General features: G+C 38.4%; 1 protein-coding gene across 1 annotated transcript in view; it reads right to left on the bottom strand.

Moving 5' to 3' along the window:
• bmpr1a (bone morphogenetic protein receptor type 1A) overlaps window positions 1-21,982 on the bottom strand; it is a 76,230-nt gene that overhangs the window by 25,318 nt on the left and 28,930 nt on the right. Inside the window, exons 2-3 of the mRNA XM_003223272.4 lie at window positions 21,515-21,635; window positions 1,228-1,445 (exon numbers count right to left, since the gene is read on the bottom strand). Of these exons, the coding sequence (XP_003223320.2) occupies window positions 1,228-1,294 (67 nt within the window). The 5' untranslated portion in view covers window positions 1,295-1,445; window positions 21,515-21,635. The remainder of the gene's footprint in view (window positions 1-1,227; window positions 1,446-21,514; window positions 21,636-21,982) is intronic.

Below are 21,982 nucleotides of genomic sequence, written 5' to 3'. Positions count from 1 at the left end.
AATAAGTAATTAAATGATGATGATGATGATGAAAAGGAAGGAAAAAAATCTGATAAAAGATAAAGAATAAAACTGTCTCTCTGAAATGTTCAAGCAATTCTATGAAGAAAAGTTATTACCACTGTAGTGAATGAAGCAGAACGGAGAAGCCACGCTCATAAGAAAGAGGACAGATGTACAAACAAAATCTTGGCTATCTAAGGCCCCTTCTATACTGCCCTATATCCCAGGATATGATTATCTCCTTATCCCAGATTATCTGGCAGTGGTGGAGACTCGTTTCAACTGAGTGCAGATAAATGCATGTGATGCACCGAGACGACAAGAAAGAATTAGATTTAAAACAAACACACTGTTTTAAGTTTGAAGGAATTTAATTACAGACATTTAAATTATCTTTGATCCTAGTATTTTATATCTAAACTTTATTCCTTTCAGGAGAAAAGAACTAGCTCAAAGAGGACACCGGTGTTAGTGAAATTCCATTAAAAATGGCATATGGCAGCAGTGGAGGAGGAGCAAATAATCTGTAAATAATAAAATCTACAAACAATCTACAAATGTAGACAGACAACTGTAGTAATTTCAACATAAGCTAATTCAGCCACTGAAACTTTGTCAAATGGTAGACAAACTGTATTTTTTTCAAAATGATTTACAGATCGATTCTTATTTTTACACATAAAATTATCCCATATATTAATATTTGATAAAACAGGATGCATGTGAATAAGTCCAAAGCTCATATAGGAAATTCACTTGTGAGACCAATTCAAAACTTTCCCTTTCTGAACTGTCATTTCTTATATACTGCTTTTGAACAAAATGTATTGTGCTAAGGAAGGCGTACAGAAGATCCTGTTGATAATGGTTACAATTCAAAGAGATGCATAAAATCCACCCCAGAAATTTTTAAGACACTATCCTTTCAGTAAGACTCCCTATTAAAACCTAATCTAGTTTCATATATCCACAGTGTCGGCTTTAAAGTTCCTGAAAAGCATACAAGTCACTATCAGATGCATAAAAAAGCTCTCCTTTTCAACAACTTGCATGATATGTCTCTGAAAAGCTTTTTAAGATTCTAGGTTTCAAATGTTTTTCAAAAGTTACGTCATCTTACCAGTACCTATTTCAAACTGCAGTTTAAACATAACAATGACATATGCAAACATGTCATATATGAAAAACATTTCTGAAATATTGAAGAAATGTGATTTTTTTTACCTTGAACTTGAAAAATGATGAATGCAAAGAACCCCAGCAATCTGACGTAAACTTTCAGACAAATCATTGTTCACATTTAAATCCTTCCTGTTTGCTGTCAACTTTGACAAATTGTCCTGTTGCTTGACAACTTTTAAGATGGGATTGTTGTTTGGCAAAATTTGATAGAAGATTTGGTAGTCAGTTAAATCAATGATTTAATTAGTCCACCTTGTTTTCTGAAAAAATGAACAAAACAGATAAGATCCAACTGCAAAATTCCGAAAGAGAGGAAAATATTCCAAATCAGTATAAGATCTTAAAATGGCAAATGTATTCACACAAACATGGATAATGGAACTTCACAACTTTGCATTTTAATCCCTTCACAACTCATTACTCAGATGGATGCAGCCCAAATTTAAAACTCAAGTATTATAAAACATATCTGAAACCAGAACTAGTAAAAGATTACCCACGATACCATTCCAACATACCAACATCATATTGGTGACTAGATTTATACAGAGAACAAAACTGGGGGAATAACACTCTGTGCAGGACTCCCTAAGAATAAAATTTTAAAATAGTTACTTAACTTCACTAAAGACAAGGCAGTTAAATTACTTCACCACCTTAAACTGTTTTTCAGGAATAAAATAATTAAATACATATATTTAAATATAACAGCTGCAGTAATATTTCAATGAAGTTTCCCCAAGGAATACACAGTAATCTGGACACCTAAGTAGGTAATAAAGACAATACAAATTTGTGTTAAGATGAACAGAACACTGATTTTGCCTTTCTTTGGCCTCTTGTTTGAGTGGGCTTGATCCCCTTGACCCCTGTCAGCCTGGCGCTATTATTGAATGAAAAAAACTTGTATTTGTTCAAGGATGTGCTGCAATTACTATTGGTGGTTGCTTCTACCATAAATAACTCAATCTGTCTTTTAGCAAAACCCAAGAACTTTTTATTTTAATTACTGCTTCATAGGCATTTAACATAAGGGAAATTACTGGTGGAGCATAGAGGTGTCTGTCACTTTCAATTTATACACACAAAGGGCATGCAGCCTTCGACCTGTGGCCTACTTTTCACACATCTGTGACTTTTTAATAATGAAGAAACAAAGCAGCTTCCTCACCACAAGAAATAAAGCCACTGCAATGGAACAAACCAGCCACAGGATACAGAAACGGATGTGTGAATAACAGTGGGCTATGTCCAGCCACCCTTTAAAACCAACATAAAACTTTTAAATTTTAATTTTGTGAACCTGAAATTTGACTGTTTGGAAAAAAACTGATTTTATTCTACTGATTCCTGTTGCTATGTAATTTACTGCATTAAATATGCTATGATTGTACCAAAATATTTTGCTTGCTATCCTCAAAAGAACAAAAACCTTTACTGCAAAAAAGGTGTAGTTTCAATTTCTAATCCCAATTATAGGTGAACCACTGAATCTATGATAAAATGATAAACGGATGCTCATGTTGAGAGAGAAGTGGGTTTAAAAAGAATTTTCAAAGATACTTGTAATGACTATAAGTCCCATATGTTTTGATTGACCTAAGTTGCAATAGGACTATGTTTGAGGAAGGCCTGCGCTTGAGAGAAAATGCTGATGTTTGGGAAAAGAGTTGTTCCAGAGAAAAGAAGTTACTTTCAAATAATAACAATACATCAAGTCAGAACCGGTTCCCATACCATTTCGAGCATATACTTGCAACAAGTCAGGGTCAGTAAAATGAAAGCACCATTGTCTAAAGAATCACATGTTGCTACAGCATAGAAAACCAATGGGATTGCATGATGGTTAAGATGTTTGTGACGTAGACAACATTAGACAAATGGGGTAAATGATCTTTGTAAGCCAATAAGGATATGCTTGCTAATTTCTATGGAGGTGATAAAACCCTTTGTAGCCATTTTGGAAATTCGGACAAATCCTTTGATCGTATTTATGCATGTATTTGTCACATTGCTATGGCCAAGCAATAAATAATTCTTTTGCAGTTTGAAGATCCAAATTTTTGTGGTGTCTTTCTTCGCCCTCTCCACAGAAAAGGGGCCTCCTGCTTTTGACTTTGGATTAAGAGTAGTATTTTTTACATCTTTTACATCTTTGCCCATTCAATGTAAATCCCATTGTGCTAGTTGGGACTTGTAATTTGTTTTAGATCAAAAATTATTGTTTCCTTGATTGTTTCTAAAATAACATATTATACATCCTACAACTAGCTAGCTAGTTGTTATTGAGATATCAGCAGAGCAATGACCTGATGTGTTTATTTCTTTTCCTGCTTTAACTCATGATCTGCGGCCATCATAAGCTATTGGGATTTAGTTGCACTAAATGGATCTCTTCTGAGTCGCAGGCTTGTACTCTCAGTATGATGCACACTTACATACTTGATTAATAACTCACCCTATAAAAAGGACTAACCCATACCTGCTTGTCCCTGGCCATTAAAAGCTTGTCCTAATACAAAGGCTTTACATCACCTTTGAAGGATGTTCAAAATGGCACTAATACAACTAATGTTCCAAATTTGTGGAAAGTCCACAAGAATATGCATCTACGGGTATCACAGACTATTTAGAAGGAAGTTTTATGAACCATATCTTGGAGACAAATGACAGAGTCTGAAAGAAGAAATTTCCCATCTGAAACATAGGGCTAAAGGCATGAATCATTGAACAATTACATTAATTTGGTTATTTTTAACTTTCATAGTTCTATGATTTTTATTCAATTTTATTTAGGGAAAATGGAAACATTTTCTGAGTTTTTTCTTTGATATGCAAATAGATGTATATGAATCTAGTAAGGGGGCTATGCCCAAAGTTTATGAAGCAAAATCCACTAAAATCCACGAGTAATTTGTAAGAAAACAAAGGTACAATAGTTTTATTTCAAGAATTTGTCTAGAGTTATTATCAACAGTACTATTTATACTTACATTAAGTGGTATATTGGTTTTAATTTCATGGCCAATAGATATGGCAATTTAGATATAACGTCTTAAACAAAATTTTCAAAATAAACTACTACAGAGGATCTCATCTCTATGTGATGAACTTAAGGAAGTACAATATGTGTGTATATGTGCCATCTGCCTACTTATGGCTACTTCTTGAATTTCAGGAGGTTTTTTTAGACAATAAATAGTTAAGAGATGGTTTGCCAATACCCTCATCTGAAATACAACCTTCAGAACCAGGTATTTCCTTCCAAGGACAAAACAGGTGCTTTCAGAGTATTTAGACCCAAGGAAGTGCCGATCAACATATTTTAGTTCAAGATTTATCTGTATCCATACAAACATAATGAACAAATTGGTTCACAATGCTCAACTGCTCAATACTGCTCCGGCAGTACCACTTAACAAAGGTTCATGCTTGTGAACACATACCCTACAAGGCTTATCAAGTACCCAACTCACTACAGGTTCATTCTTAGTTGTAAAAATGACTAGAGAAGCAATCAACAACTTCTTTGTCTGGCTCCAAATGAATGGAAAGAAGTGATTTATTACTATATATGAAATTAAAAATGAACCTACATGGTAGAACAGGCAATACCCTGATTTTCCTTAAGTTTCAATGTGAAGCTTACTCATGTGGTCACATATTTAGCTACTAGGCAAGATCTTTATGATCCTGTCAACAATCTGTATTTGGTTTTGTACTCCTTCTCACTTATATGACAGGAGCTAGGCCTTATTCATATAGCTAGACATTATTTCGATGACCAGAGCTCTAACAGCTCTTGTCAAAACAAGTAAACAATTTCAATTTTTTCTACTGTTACGTATTGCACTATGCAGCTATCTATCTCATGAGGAAATAACTCATGGCACCTCTAGTCTTCCCACTCAAAATGTGGTAATGAGGAAACAGTCTAATCATATGTTATCACCTTATAAAATAATGAGAAAAGTGCCCTGAATTTTTGGTTCTCTATGCCATCGTAAGATCTAAGTCCTTGTTGAAGAATGTGATGCTCCAGATGATTTTGGATTGATGTTGCTCAATAGCCACAGTCAATATAACAAATGAAATTATGGAAGTTACAATCCAATAGCATCAGCCACATATTTAGGGCCCTTGCATAAATAAAAATCCACTTCTCTTTGTAAGCTGCTATTTTAACATTTTAGACATTGAATGTATGAGTCACAAATCTCTGTTATGAGCCAAAAAAGATAGCATGATTCTATGATCAACATCCAGCAGAAAGAAAATCACAGAGTTGCTCAGGAGAACCCAGAAATTCCTAGAGGTGCTCCCTCAGTTAAAAAAAATAGTGGTTTTTAAAATCACAATTTCCCCATTTTTGTGGGGAGCCCTGCACTTCTCACTTCCACAAAAGTGAAGGACGCACTTTAATTTTTCAGTGTATTGTTTCCATTGTCTTTTTATTTCTACCTGGTCAGGTAATGTGTTGCCCTGCTGGATATACAGCATCCCACTCTTGGTTTATTTTTCTCTCTGATTTTTCAGATTTTGTGGAAGAGGCCTCTTGTTCTTTCTTATTTTGTTCCATATTCCATTTCTCTGCATTGATTATAGTAGTTCTCTTTGTCCCTGCATCCATGTCACTAAACAGACGCATTCAGTGTTAACCCAATTTCTCACCTTTTAATTTTGGTTCTTTACTTTATTTAACTGCTTGAAGAATTTAATGTCACCTGAGGACTAGAATAGGGTTAGTTCAACCAGCATAGCTCATGTGTGCTATTACTTCAGCTGGCATCACATTGTACCTTGTTCATTACATGTTATGGGACTTTTTGTTCTGGGAAAGATAACAATGGCAATGATTCCCAAGACAGGCAGAGGAAGGGGTAGATACCTTTATTATACTTTTGTTATTATTGAAGATTACAACTTGCACACCAACTCTCTCTTAGGATAATCTACCCACCTTCAGTATGCAAAGCATAACTACAAAAGATAAAGACAACTGCTTTCCTAACTACAAAATCATCACAGGGTATCTTTAAACTGGCCAATTAGAAGGCTCAAAGGAGAAACAAACCTGAAGCATCAATACCAAGAAAAGGTCAGCTGGTTGAACTTTGGTTATTTGAAACAACCACCTTTGTAGTAACCTTTTATTTTGAATAAATCTACCTGTGTTGCAGATGCATGAATTGTACAGAGTTTAGTCACCTAGTTACAACCCAGCCAAATAGCCAGAAACCAATCCAAATGAATGTTCCTTGAATTCCCTATAATCATGGTACTGATTCATTTGTTCCAACCCATCACCTGTTCCCTCAAAGTTGTTGTCCCTTTGTCCTGCAAGCATGGAGTTTGCCTGTGCAACCAACCAGCACAGGCAAACTCTTCTATCACACAGTTCCAATATCTGTGTAGGGTTGCTTTGATTCACATGCTATTCCTCTTCCTCCTCCCTACCATCCTCTTCCCTTTTTTCCTACATTTCCAAAGCCAGTGTTCTCCTTTTACTTGGATCACCTTGAAGTACTCAATGTAGTTTCCGGTCATCTGACATCTTTGGCAGAGACCAATTTGACTGTAAACTCAAAATATTTTGTTTGGGAGATCCAAATACAGTAAAGTCTCGCTTATCCAACATAAACGGGCTGGCAGAACGTCGGATAAGCAAATATGTTGGATAATAAGGAGAGATTAAGGAAAAGCCTATTAAACATCAAATTAGGTTATGGTTTTACAAATTAAGCACCAAAACATCATGTTATACGGCGAATTTGATAGAAAAAGTTGTTCAATACACAGTAATGCTATGTAGTAATTACTGTATTTATGAATTTAGCACCAAAATATCACCATGTATTGAAAACATTGACAACAAAATGCGTTGGATAATCCAGAATGTTAGATAAGCGAGTGTTGAATAAGTGAGACTCTACTGTACAACTCAACACAGTTGTCTTCCTTTCAGTTTCTTTTTCCTAGACTCCTTTTGTTTCCTTTTGTTTGTTATTTGATTCTATCTTTATATTGCTGCTGCAGTCCCCGCACCTATGAAGTTTAACTGAATTGTATTGGTGGTTGTTTGATATTATTACTGTTGTATTAACTTTTGTTTTAACTTTTGTTTTATTACCTTATTGTGTTTTAACCTGTATATATTGTGTTAATGTATTTGTGTTGTTACTCTTGTAACAATGTGAGCCGTCCCGAGTCCCCGCGGGGAGATGGTGGCGGGGTATAAATAAAGTTTAATTTTATTTATTATTTATTTATTTCCAGCAAAGTACTCAAAATCCAAGAGGAAGCCTCGCTTCAGTGCCATAGACCATTTTTGAACAGTGGTCTACGTATAATTGTGAGAGTCTAAAATCCCTAATAATGTGTTAGTCAGTCTTTGGGGCTTTTCTTATTGCATGTATAAGTCCACTCTGAGTGAACTGGAACATCACAATGCCAAAGCCCACATCTATTGTGGGTTTCCAAGCATCTCTCTTTTCCAATCAAAAAGAGATGTCTTTTGTATTCACTATAACTTATTTATAGAATCACAGAGTTGGACTTGAAAGCTACCAAAATATACAAGAGTTTATCTATTGTTTCACCAATCCTTCTCAGCCATATGAACAACACTTTAAATGGAAATGGTAACAAAGGTAAAATAATTTCTTATGGCCATGGGAAAAGACTGAGGATAATAAAGGACCTGGACATGTGCACGAGTAGTTCAAATTCTCTCTCTGCTATGCAGCCTCATTTATATTTTGTTTAAATATTTATGTAATACTTTCAATCAAAATGGTTTCCAGGGCAGTTCATAACAACAACAATGTAAAATCCCCCATTAAAACACACATTTCTCACTTGACATAAAAAGAGGTAGCAAAAACTTTGGCTCGGGGACTGAAAATGTAGTCTGGGGGAGATGTTTTTGATCTATAAATTGCATGCTGCTTACTTCCTGGAATAGCTCCTGTATATTTGGAAAATCACTAGCAGGGCTTTTCATTATCACCCAGGATGGGGCAGGGGTTTCTGACCTTGTACCTATTGCTTTTGCTAAGAAAAAGAGCACCTCTAATATTTAAACCCACCACTCCCAGGTTTCCCTGCCGGGAGGTTAGAAATATTCTGGGGGGAAAAATAGAACGAACTGCTGAGGCTGATTAATTATTTATCATACTAGCTTGGGTACCCGGCAGACATTGTTTGTTTTGGGGTGTTAGGTAATTTCATTTAGTTAATTAGTAACACTATTTATTAGAAAAAAAGCCAGTCTTTGATTTCATTTTTATGAATACTGCCATTAGAAAATACATAAGGATTTGGGTGAACTACAATTCCCAGAATTGTGGGTCAATCCTTCCCAAACCCCACCTGTATTTATAGTTCGCCATGTTGTGACTGTGCGCTAAGTTTGGTCCAGATGCGATATTGGTTGGGTTGACTACTCTCTAGGTGAAGGTGAACTACAACTCCCAAAATCAAGGCCAATCCTCACAAAGCCCTGCAGTATGTTCAGTTGGTCATGAGGCGTCTCTATGCCAAGTTTTATCCCAATCCATTGTCAGTGGGGGGGGGGGGGGTGTCACAGTTTCTCTGGATGCAGGTGAACTATAACTCCCAGATTCCCAGGGTAAACACCTGAAAACTCTGCTTATATTCAGTTCAGCATGTTGGACCCGAGTGGCAAGTTGGGGTCAAGATCTGTTATTTGTGGGGTTCAGACTGATCTGGATACAGGGTGAACAACAACTCTCACGCGGGTGAGTCATTCCCCCTCCACTTCAGTATATTCTTGTTGGTCATCAGGGTTCTGTATGCCATGTTTGGGCCAGATCCTTCATTTGTGGGGTTCAGAGTGCTCTGGATGAAGGGAGAACTACAACTCCCATGTGGGTGGGTCAGTTCTCCAAACCCCTCCAGCATGTTCTGTTGGTTATTGGGGTTTTGTGTTCCAAGTTTGGTCCAAGCTCGTCATTCATGGGGGTGGCAGTGATCTGTGAAGTGGGTGAAGGTACTTCAAATCCCATCACCAGTGGTCCATCCTCCCCCAACACTCACCAGGACATAAAGTGCGTCATAGGGAGTCTGTGCGCCAAATTTGGTCCAGGTCCATCATTCGTGGGGGTCGTAGTGGTTGCTGGAAGTGACTGAAGATACTGCAATTCCCATCATCTCTGGTCCACCCTCTCCCAAAACTCACTAGCAGGTCATTGGGGGGGGGGGAGTCTGTATGGCAGATTTGGTGCAGGTCTGTCATTTGTGGGAGTTGTAGTTGTCTCTGGATGTGGATGAAGGTACTGTAAATCCCATCATTCATGGTCCATCTTTCCCCAAACTCCACCAGGATGTAAAGTGGGTCGGGGGGGGGGGTGCGCTAAATTAGGTCCAGGTCTGTCATTCATGGTGGTCACAGTGGTAAAGTACTGCAAATCCCAACATTTGTGGTCTGTCTTCCGCCAAACTTTGCCAGGACGTAAAGTGGATCATGGAGGGTGTTGTGTGCCAAGTTTGGTCCAGGTCTGTCATTCATGGGGGTTGCAGTGCTCTCTGGAAGTGAGTGAAGGTACTCCAAGTCCCATAATCTATGGCAACTTTGGTCTAGATCTATCGTTGGTTGGGTTCACAGTGCTCTCTAGATGTAGGTGAAGTAATTCCTACATAGTAATTCCTATAAATCATGGTGAATTCCCCCCAAACCTCTTGTTCAGTTGCTGATAAATTCCTCCAATAGCTGTGTGCCATTGACAAGGGTAGGAACGGATTAAGGGAGAGGCAGTGGGCGGGGTCATGCAATTCCACACCAATGGAGAGAGAAGGGAACCACTGGGATGTCCATTCTGGAGGAAAAACAGGAAATCCAGGGTGAAATTGTCCCGGAATGAAAGCCTTCACTTGGGTGAAGGGCAGTATGGTGTTCGTGAAGGACATTGGCAGGGCTCTTGGATGCGTTCATGGCAATCGCTATAACCTGAAATGTCCTTGCAGGTAGTGCTCTTGGTGTCTCCTCAGCACAGTGGGTTAAAGCTCTTTGTGGAGACAGGAGGCTCTCTGTATAAGTTGACAACCCTGCCACATACACACATACAGATTTTCACTTTTATTATGTGTATAGAAGATAGATGGGACAGCCAACATGATACAATGGATTGCGGTCTAGAACACTGGAAAGTAGGGTTCAAATCCTCAGTCAGCTATGGAAACCCACTGGATGACCTTGAACAAGTTACACTCTCTCAGCCATTAATTAAATGCAAATGCAAACCCCCTTTATACAAATCTCGCTAAGAAAATCCTATAATCAAGTTTTTTTTAGGTCGCCATACACTGGAAATTATCTGAAGGCACACAACAACAATAAAGGAACTTTATTATTATATATTCAAAAATGCATTCTCACTGTGTCCAATTATTCATTTTACTATTCATTCTAGTCTGCACAGAAAACTATAGGTTGTCAAACAGAGTATTAACCTATTATTCAAACAGTATGAGTAATATTATTTACATATTTAAAACTTCTATATCTCATATTACTTGAGTAGGAGGTTAAAACTCTATTTTACTTTTAATGATAACACTTGGCTTTGGGAGAAAAAAATGCACATTATCATTCCCTAGCAAAAATTGCAAGTTGATAACCTAGACGTGTGTTTGTGCCTTCAAGTCATACTGTATGCTTCAGGAATATGTATGTGTTGAATTACAGCTAAGCTGAAAAAGTACTCCTCAGCTGTAATTATACAGTACATGTAGATGACGATGAAGTACAGTACATGCAGATAATATATATAAATACATTATGTAAAACAGAGTAAAAGACATATATAAAAGAAATTAATGCATGTTGCCTGTCTGTAGTTTTATACTCGTAACAAAGTTAAGCTAAAATGAAACTATTTTCAAACCTATATCCTTATTCCAAAAGAAGCTACATGTACAATTTACACATTTGAATGAAGAAAACATTCAGGTTAAACGTGAAGTTTAAAGGCAGCCAAACGGTAAAACTTCAGCAGAGAAGAACTCTAAGATTTCAGCAATTCCTTTTCCTCTCTCACTCTCTTCTGTTTCCCTTGTCTTAACTCTTACTGTCTACCTCACAAGGTTCCTTTCTTTGGTCATCTGCCAGTTCCATAAAATAACATGGAGTAGAGTTCTCCCCTTTTCTTGGGCCCCTCCCCTTAAGCAGCCCTAGGCGCCCTGTCTCATATGCTTCTCAAGGCGTGCTAGACTACACAGCAGACTTTCTGGCTCCACTTCCATTGTTTGCATGGCTGCATTGCTTCTTATCCACAGAATGGATTAGCATAAGAATACTGTCGTCTCCTTTGCTAAGCAATCCCCCCTTACAGACAAAATACTGAAGGACTTTAGGGATAAAATGGTGAAAGCAATTGCTTTGCTAATCAGCATCCTTTTCTACATGAAATGTAAAGTAATTTGTAAGAATGAGGGGCAGTAATTCAGCTTATACACAGTGTAAGACCAAGAAAACCTTGTGTAAGAATTGTAAGTCTTCTTCTTGGTATACTCTGGTAGTGATAGTTAAGAAAATTATATAAATAACTGCTGGGAAGTTTAATCAACACAAGTATTTTCAATTATATTAGACTACAATTACAGAACAGGAGGAGAAAAGAAATAAACTGATTGCGAATTTATCTTTCAAGCTGCCTGAAATTAGACAATGCAGGATATGATCTCTTTTACTCCAGATTTTTCTGTCTGAAATTACTGACTAAGGCAGGGGTCCCCAAACTAAGGCCCGTGGGCCGGATACGGCCCTCCAAGGTCATTTAGCTGGCCCCCACCTTCAGTTTTGGACTTAGGCTCGGCTAAAGTCTGAAATGACTTGAAGGCACACAACAACAACAACAACAACAATCCTAATTAACTTGACTATCTCATTGGCCAAAACCAGGCCCACACTTCTCATTGAAATCCTGACAGGTTTATGTTGGTTAAATTTATTCTAATTATTAAATATTTTATTGTTCTTTCACTGTTGTTGTTTTTGCACTACAAATAAGACACGTGCAGTGTGCATAGGAATTTGTTTGTATTTTGTTTTAAATGACAATTCAGCCCCTCAACAGTATTAAGCCCTCTGCTTAAAAAGTTTGAGGATCCCTGGACTAAGGTGTAAAGACTTCAAATAAGAGAGACTTGATACTCAGCTATCCTCTTAAAAACCCTTTACCACCATGGCCACAAATTCTTGGAACAATAGCACATAGTCTAAATCAGTGGTTCCCAACCTTTGGACCTCCAGGTGTTTTGGATTTCAGCTCCCACACTTCCTAACAGCTGGTAAGCTGGCTGGGATTTCTGGGAGTTGGTCCAAAACTCCTGGAGGCCCAAAGGTTGGGAATCACTAGTCTAAATGATGAAATCAGAATCAAACATTTGGCTTTATCACATTTAATAAGTTCAGGACATTGTGCTATTTAAGTTTCTTTTTAAACCTAGGCTAAACACATGGAGTACTCTTTTAAAGACAGAATTAAACTAAGAAAATATAAAGCCCTAAAACCAATTAATAGTCTCAATGAGAGTTTATTCTGTGAATCAATAAGTAGTTGGTGAAGGACAGGTTGCTTACCTGTAATGGTGTTTCTTCAAGTGGTGTTCTGTGAATCCACACATATGGAGTTATTGCGCCAGTGCAGGTTCCAACGGAAAGTTTTCCAAGCTGTGATCTTTCAAATTTTGGCAGTGACCCTACCCACTCCTCTCAGGGCATAAAAGGAGCCCTGGCTACGTGCTCTCCAGTTCCTTTTTTTCCGCCGCACGAATCTCGTAGAGATGTCAACGACTCATTTCAAGCATTGTACAGTGTGCATCGAAGATCCCTGACTCCGACGGGCACACAAAGTGCTTGCTCTGCCTTGGAAAAAGCCATGTGGTTGGCTTCTACCGCCATTTCCAAGCTTTCATGGAACAAGCCAGAAAGAACAGGGTGGCAAGACTAAAGGGGCAGTTATACCAACATGCTATAGCCTTCTCGACTTCCAACGCCTCCCTCGACCTCGGCACCATCTCCGGAGCCATCGAGAACCTCAACCGCTTCTAGGGGCTCCAAGTCTTCCTGAGCGTCATAGACCTCGAGACCAATGAGCTTCACCACGTGCCAGCCCGCCTGCCCGATGCCAGCCAGACCCCCTTTGATTTTGAGCTCCATGGCCTCAGCCGATCGACCCGTTAGATCACGGCAACACTGCCTTCGACATTTGTTAACAATAAAGAAAAGATACATGACAAACTAAGTCCTTGCCTTGTGTAGAGGTTAACTGGTGTACTGGGCAAGAGTCACTGAGTCAGGCCACCCAAGAGGAAAGGACTGATCTCCCAAATACAGTGTCTGAGTACAATCAAAAGTCCAGTCAGTGATGAGACACAACAGTCATTGGGGTGGCCCATATAGTGGCCCTCCAGATAGTGTCAGCAGGATTCCTTGAAGGAAGGCCATGGAAGTAGCTAGGCCCCTCATGACTCAAGGTTGGATGAGATGGGGGAGGTCTGTGAGCCAACTGATAGCAAAGATTGATCGCCAAGGTGATCCAATGGGACAGACACTGGGAGAAAATAGGATTACCCAGATTGTCTGTAGAATATTAGACAAATAGACAAGGAGATTTTCTGATGGACTGGGTTCATTCTTTATAGAAAATAAGAGCAGGTGCAAATGCCTCTCCAAAGGTGAGGCGGGGATTGAAAAAATGTCGGTAGAATGACCTCTTGGTTGTTATGAAAGGCAGACACTACCTTCGGAAGAAAAATGATGACCATGAGAAGTACGGCTCAGTCGATACAAAGGATGAGGTAGGGCTGCCAGCTCCGAGCAGCAGCCCGCTGAAGTGATGGACACCAGGAAGGCTACTTTCCAGGATAATAATAAGCCCTAAACGGTTCAGGACCAGGCCTTCTCGGTGGTGGCCCCTCAACTCTGGAATTCTCTCCCCAGGGAGATCAGACTGGCACCTTCGTTGTCCACCTAAAAACGTGGCTGTTCTGGTGCGCTTTCGAGTGAATAGTCCCACCAAATACGCAGCTTGGATATGTTTCAGTACCCTGAGAATCAGTGGGATTGGTGGGAAGACGTAGAAAAAGAACTTTGTCCATTTTAGCAGGAAGGCATCTACAAAGCACTTGTGGTTGGTGCTTAGTCGCAACCTCGCTGCATATCAGGGAAGCTGGACATTCTCCAGAGAGACAAACAGATTGATGTCTGGCAGCTCCATCTGTTGAAGAGGCAATGGTACTCTGTCAGGTCGAGCATCCACTTGTGGGAGGACATCATGGTCGTGCTGAGAGCATCTGCCAGGCCGTTTTGGTCACTGGGGAAGTGGACGGTGCTGAGGGCTATGATGTGCTTGATGCACCACTCCCAAATCTGGAGTGTCATCTGCAGAAGTTTTCTGGATCCTATGCATTCCTGTTCGTTGTTGCAATACATGGATATCATGTTGTCCGTTAGTATTTGAACAGTCTTTTGAGACACTAGACGGGAGAAGGCTTGAAGTGCTTTGAACATTGCTAGGAGCTCAAGGTAATTTATATGGTGTGTCACATCCCCTTGCATCCACAGGTCTTGAATTGTAAAATTTTCCATGTGGACTCCCCCATCCAATCGGTTATGATCGTGATTGTCTTTTGGGGAAAATGGAAAGGCATGCTTTGACAGACATTGTCGAAGCGGGTCAACCAGGTGAGGGCTTTCAACACAGGTTTCGGGACTGTCAGAAAACGAGAGTTGTGATGGCGAGTTAGATTGAAGTGGTGGATAAACCACCTCTGCACAGTATGTAGTCGGAGTCTGGCAAAAGGTGTGATCTCTACTGTTGGCGCCATATGTCCGAGGAGCACTTGAATTGATCTGGCTCCAACCTGGCGACAATTTTGACAAAGTCTTATCTCCTCTTGGAGTGCTGAAAACCTTTCTATGGGGAGGAAGGCCCTTTGGGTAACAGCCGAACAATGTTCTGATAAATTTTATCAATGGCATCGGTGTCAGGTGCGATTTCTCGGCGTTCAGTCGTAGGCCGAGGGAGTTCAATAGTGAGAGGGTGAGGAAAAAAGGAACTGGGGAGCATAGAGACAGGGCGCATTTTATGCCCTGGGAGGAGTGGGCGGGGTTACTACCAAAATTTGAAAGATCACAGCTTGGAAAGCTTTCTGTTGGAAGCTATGCAGGCACAGAAACTCCATATGTGTGCATTCACAGAGACCACAAAGAAAAGTCACAAGTTCCATCAATTCAATAGATCTGCTCTATTTGGGATTAAGATCAATATTTCAACCGCAATGTCCTAGATGCTTAACTAGGTTGAACATTATTGAAACAGATTAAGGCAACTGGAGTCGAACTGTGGAACTGTGTGCCTCCTTCCCATTTTTCTCTACTGAAGTGTGAATTTCCATCATCAGATTCTGAGCTAGTTTCTTTTCATTTTAATAGATTTGAAAGCAACATCCTATGCAGATTTCATATACTGGTGAAACATGTGCTGTAGTTCCCTTTCATTACTCCTTGATCACTATTAATCAAAGCCAGTAAAGACTCGGGGCAAATGAACTATGTTGCAAATGAACCATGTTCTACTCCAATAGACCATTATTCAAATACTCCCAGTGTTGTGAGAGCTGTTTCTTAACATGACACATATGAGTACACTCTGGCTTATTTTTATCACGATCACTGAATATCATCAACCCTTTAATAATATCCGAAAGTGTAGCTACAACTCCCATAAGTCACTGGTGGTGATAGCAACACCAGTCTTGCAACTGTGTACTTCTTCCTGGGACATGAATTAAAGTGAAGGCAAAGACATTGCTAGAAAGAATCTTTTCACTGCCAACAATTATAGGAACTATAAAAGGGAAGCTAAGAATAAAAGCAGATGTAACCTTCGAAGTGTTATGGAAATAGTTTTAATTAAAAATGTGCACTGGAATCAAAGTCCAAATTAAAACAGACTTCTCTGAACTGGCTCAGGTGCCTTCTAAGATAAAGCATCTTTCAATCCATCTCTCCCACAGATAACAGAATTAAACTTCCACCCAAACTAAGCTTTGTGGGATTTTCAGTTGTGGAACAACCAACAGCTGAATACCAAATATGACATATTTTATGTGGAAAACACCCACAAATGGAAGTAGAAGAATGGAACAGTGGCTAACGGATCTGCCTTTAATACATGTGAGTCTCTACTTGCTATTCTTAAGAGAGGGACTTCATCTCAGCTTGCTATATTACTGTGCAATTAGCACAAATAAGTGTTTCTTATACTGTTGGTTTATTTGAAGGACAATGACATGGCTTTGTGTTGTATGTTTCACTCATTCTTTATTTCTCTTTTTTAATTGAATTGTTCCTGCAGTGAAAATAACATTTCTTTTTTTGTGTGTGTGTGAAACCAACATTTTTATTGACTTACATTCCAGGATTGTGATTTTTTTTATTCATAAGGCAAAAGTCCAAGATTTTAAAAAAACAAAACAAAAGAATTCTAAGCCTCTATCCTTCAGAAGCTCTGTAACAATCTGAATTCTGGATGCCTCTATTCTAGGTGCACTTTTCATTTTCTTTCTTGGACATCGTCCAGAGAGATGCTTTTAAAAAATCCTCAACTGCATCGATTTGTCTGCAAATTGGCAAAGGCAATCCCCTTCTAAAATGCTACTAAACCTGTTATTTTCATTCAGTTCAGACAAAGAAAAGATATAGTCATATTTGTATTTCTTGTGATAGACAATGTGAGATAAGAATCGCTTGGATCTTGTGATGGATTCAAGATTAAAAAGTGAACCAGACCGGCTGTAAATAAATCAGAACCAAAGCAGTCCATTTTCAGAAACACTACTTTTAGAAATGCTGAATCAGGATCTGAACTGAATTTCAGGGTCTACACTGGGCCATGGTTTTAAAACATATTCTAGTACACATATTCAACTTATCTTGATTGCGCTTATGATTGTTACACATATTTCTTTCTTCACTACAACAAAAACAAATGGAGAGGCTTGGATTATAAGTGCCAACTGATCAAGGCAAGTTATTGACAGGTGCTGGACTCAGGGAGCACGCTTCTCCCCTACAAAAGCACCTGCACTGGCTGCCAATTCCTTTCTGGGCCTGACTCAAGATGCTGATTTTGACCTTTAAAACCCTGAACGGTTTAAAACCCTACTTACCTATCTGACCGTACCTCCTCATACCAGCCTGCCCAAACTTTAAGATCTTCCGGCGAGGCCTTCCTCTAGTTGCCGCCACTACCGCAATGCGGTTGGAAGCGACAAGAGAGAGGGCTTTCTCAGTGGCCAACCCAACCCTTTGGAACTCCCTCCCCCAAGGAGGTTAAAACAGCCCCCTTTCTATCATCTTTCAAAAAGCAGCTAAAGACCTTTCTATTCACACAAGCTTTTAATGAGGACACTTAGTTGGAATGACAAGTAGGCTAACTCTTAGTGAGTCATGCTAAATTCACCATCTGTTTTGTTGAATTTCCTGTAATAATTTTATTTGACAAATGTTTTTAAATATATTTATTATTCATTGTAAATTTGGTTTTATAGATTATTGTTATATATATGTATGGTGATTTGTATTGTTTTTATAATGTTGTGAGCCGCTTTGGGTCCTGTTTAGGGAGAAAAGTGGGATATAAATATTTTTTAATTATTATTATTATTAAATGTGATTTTTTAACCTGGCTGGTTCCAGTAAAAAAAAAATGCTTTTATCTTCTGTACATTATTGGGATGCAACCTGCATCTGGTTGTGCTGTGCGTTTTTATTGTAATGTTTCATCACTGAAATTACATTTTAAATATGTTTTAACAAAGGGTTGTTAAGTTCTGTTAAGAATAGCTGGATTTTGTTTCTGGCAGGAGGAAAAAAAAAAAAACAACCAGTACCAGCCAACAAAGTTAATGGTACGAATGTATCTGGAGAACAGAACATTCTTCATTTCTCACTGAAGCTTATTCTTGGGTATATCAGAAAACTATAGCTGAAACTGAAAATAGATGCTTCCTACATTAATTCCTGGCCAAACTAGAGAAATTGAGACTTTGTAAATCCAAAGTCGCATAGAGATCAGCTAAACTGAGCCATTTTGTCACTGTGTCTGCAGTAGTCCTAATTATGTATTTTAAAAGAGCTGATTTGGGGGGGGGGGGGGGAGACATATTTAGTCAAAATAAGATATACGTATGCAAGATTTATCAGAAAGTTCCTGTGTCATTACTCTTTTCATGCATTAAAAGTGAATCCTGTTTATTTTGGATTTATGGATAGTCAATTCATACAAGCCCATGCATTATTCCTGACACTGGGTAGAACCCAATTTCTACTTATAAGTGTTTCATACAATGCACTGAATGCACAGGAACACAAAGGAAACCTTACAATGTGCATCGTGCTTGTTTAGGTTCACATTCTCTCCCAACTTCTATTTCAGAAGCCAGAATGAGAGCAAAGCTTCTGCTGTCATGTTTATTCAAACCAGAGACCAAAATTATTGTATATATTCATGTATATGTTGAACACATGTATAAGTCACAAGCATTCAAAAAGGCCAGAAGCAGGGCAGCAACTACCCTGTTTCCCCTAAAATAAGACATCCCCAGAAAATAAGACCTAGTAGAAGTTTTGCTGAATTGCTAAATATAAGGCCTCCCCCGAAAGTAAGACCTAGCAAAGTTTTTGTTTGGAAGCATGCCTGCCGAACAGAACACCAGCGCACGCAGGATTGGTAAATGTATGTACCATAAAGTGTTGTACATGGGAATATTGGTAGTAACAAGAAATTCTTGATAGGATTCAATTTGGTTATGCTGGTTTGTGATGACAACTACTGTACAGTAATGTTCATTTTTTTGTTCAACAATAAATGTGAATTCTTCTTCATGGAAAAATAAGACATCCCCTGAAAATAAGACCTAGAGCATCTTTGGGAGCAAAAATAAATATAAGACACTGTCTTATTTTCGGGGAAACACGGTAAGAAAGTAGAGAGGACTCTGTATATCTTTCAGGTTCTCCCATGACAGCATCTAACATTTCAGCTCTCTACTCAGAAAAGGGAATCGTTCCTTCTTTGATAGAGAGTTAAGGTACAATACTTACACTAGCCTGTAGAAAAACGGACTCAAAATTTTGGGGAGTCAATTTTTGACAAAATTTATACATGGGTATCTACAGTACATCCAAATATGTGGAATTCTGCTATGTTAATAGGAGAAAATGGCAATTTCTGGGGGTCTGGAGATGCATTGCCCTTCATAATCACATCTGGGGTGTAATCTATAGTAAGTAATTACCAATTATTTTGTTCACCCCATATATGTCTTCTACTACAATTTTGGGGACTACTGGTATTCATCACTACCTTTGCAAAGTATCATTACCCCTTGCCTATTCAACATGAGCATTGTTGGGTTTTGTTTTGAAAAAAACGCCATGAAGGGAATACGCTTAGTTTTTGGACTTCTATAGTCATATAGAAGCTATACATTATACAACAGCTCTTTTCTTGGTTCAAGGGCATTCATTCATGGCCATTCACATAAACATTCATCAACTCAGACCAGGCTGTACTGAGGTTGAATACTATGTGCTAATTGCTTACAAGCTTAGTTTGCTCTTCTAGTTGGCAAACTACAGGCCACTTACTACAATGCAGCCTGAGCCTTGCCACATGCACAATGGAAGGCCTTCTCACATTGACACGAGAGGCACTTCCAAGTGGACAGCTTCTGGTCAAAGGAAATGTAGTATAATGTCAAGTTTTTAACTTTTTGTGTTTTTTAAAATACATTATAACTGTACCCTCAATTTGCTTCTGACAAGATAAATAAACAAGCTTAGTTATGAGATATAACTCTGGTTTGTGATTTGTGAGTTCTCTTTCCCACTATGTGTGTATGCCTACACACATATATTTTAGATTGTACATTTCTGGCAAGTTATAGCAGATCCAATTGTTTTGCTTGTTTTACTGTAAAGTGATGTGTATACAGTACTTGATGGTGCTATATAACAGCAGGCAAGACCTGAGGGGTGGGGAGGACGAATCGCAGTGGTCTATAGAGATTCCATGCATCTGACCAGGTGAGCCAGGACAGACACGGATTCTGTTCATGTACTGTCCACCCCGCTGCTCAACAGTCTCCCTGCATAATGTTTTACAACAAATTTGACAGAAAAAGCAGCTCAATACGCAGTAATGTTATGTTGTCATTACTGTATTTACGAATTTAGCACCAAAATATCACGATATATTGAAAACACTGACTACAAAAATGGCTTGGATAATCCAGAAACTTGGATAAGTGAGGCTTGGATAAGTGAGACTCTACAGTAACTGTTAATAAGAATACCTCTAAGTGAAACATCTTTTGTAACCACCAAGCTTGTGCCTGCATAAACTTGATATTGTTCTTTTTACATCAAAGCCTCTGTCGTCTATAGACTCCCTCAGCACAATTGTGTTACCATTATAACACCGAATAGAGTAAAAGGCTTCCTCTGAGCTATTGGGTGGTTGAGCACTTTTTTAATCTAAGCTGTCTCTCCACACAGTGGTGGCTGCATTTCCACTAATCGGTGGCAGTTATCTTTTATTATTTGGGACATCTATTCATTATTAATTGGGTCTTCTACGCTACTCTCTTTTACAGTATTATTGTTGTGTTTGGGCATTGAATGACTGCCTTTTATGTTTGGAATCTGCCCCGAGTCCCTCCAGGAAGATAGGGCAGAATATAAATAAAGATGATGATGATGATGATGATTACTGTAACAACAATCCTAGATATTAAACTGGTACTTGCCCACAAATGAAAGAGAACTAAAAACAATCTAAACAGAAGCAGGATATTTGAAATATTAAACATTTTGTGCCCTCCTTTCTAGAGCCAAAGCAATTATCTTCTCAACAACTCTGGATAAATTTATTTACGATACAAACAGCTCTTTGCTTATTTTGTACAAGTAGCCGTCTTAGAAATCAAGAATGTAGAACTCTCAGGGGACTACAGTTCCAAGAATGCCCAAATCTTGTCTAGTCTAAAAAAGTAGTTTCACCAGGCTTTGGGTAAGTCCTCAGCTTTACTGAAACATGCCTAAATTTATGTTTGTGCTGACCTCATGTTACTGTTTTTAGTTTCTTTTTAGTAGGTAAAATCTTTTACTGCACTTTTATATTTATGTCATTGTCAATATCCAACTTTGTTAACTGACAAGCTTAAATAAAAGATGAGAAATAAATGTTTTAAAAATAAAATAAATATTTTCAGTTTAATAAATAATGAGAATGCTTACCTTTTATTGGAGAAATGAATGAAACAATGCTATACAGTTGATATTCTGTCAACTGTTTTCATCTGTATTTCCACTTCAACAATTCCAGAATAAAATGGTAACAATGCATATTTCTTTAAATCTGCAAGATAGAAAGAGTTAAACGTTAAGCCCACAGAAGCTTTATGAATGATTAAAAACAAATTTCATTATATCAGCTAAAATGACTTTTATACACATCCATCAGCATGCACAGAACTAGTTCTGCACAACTCCTTAGGACCATGCAATAAAATACCTTATTTCAACTTGGAAGGGGTGTTCAGCCCTCATGCAATCCAGTCATATACATTATCATCTTTCTTACAAATCCACACATTTTGTGCTTCCACCTGACAGCATATTGAACTTCCTACAACAACAATGGGATATACTCTACAATGAAACCCTGAATCTAGTAAAAGTAGAATACGGAAGGTAATGTGAGAA

This window comes from Anolis carolinensis, chromosome 3, assembly GCF_035594765.1.
Source record: "Anolis carolinensis isolate JA03-04 chromosome 3, rAnoCar3.1.pri, whole genome shotgun sequence".
In the NCBI taxonomy this organism is placed as follows: Eukaryota; Metazoa; Chordata; class Lepidosauria; order Squamata; family Dactyloidae; genus Anolis; species Anolis carolinensis.
Note: the sequence above shows the minus strand (reverse complement) of the source record. Positions and strands in the feature narration are given on the sequence as shown.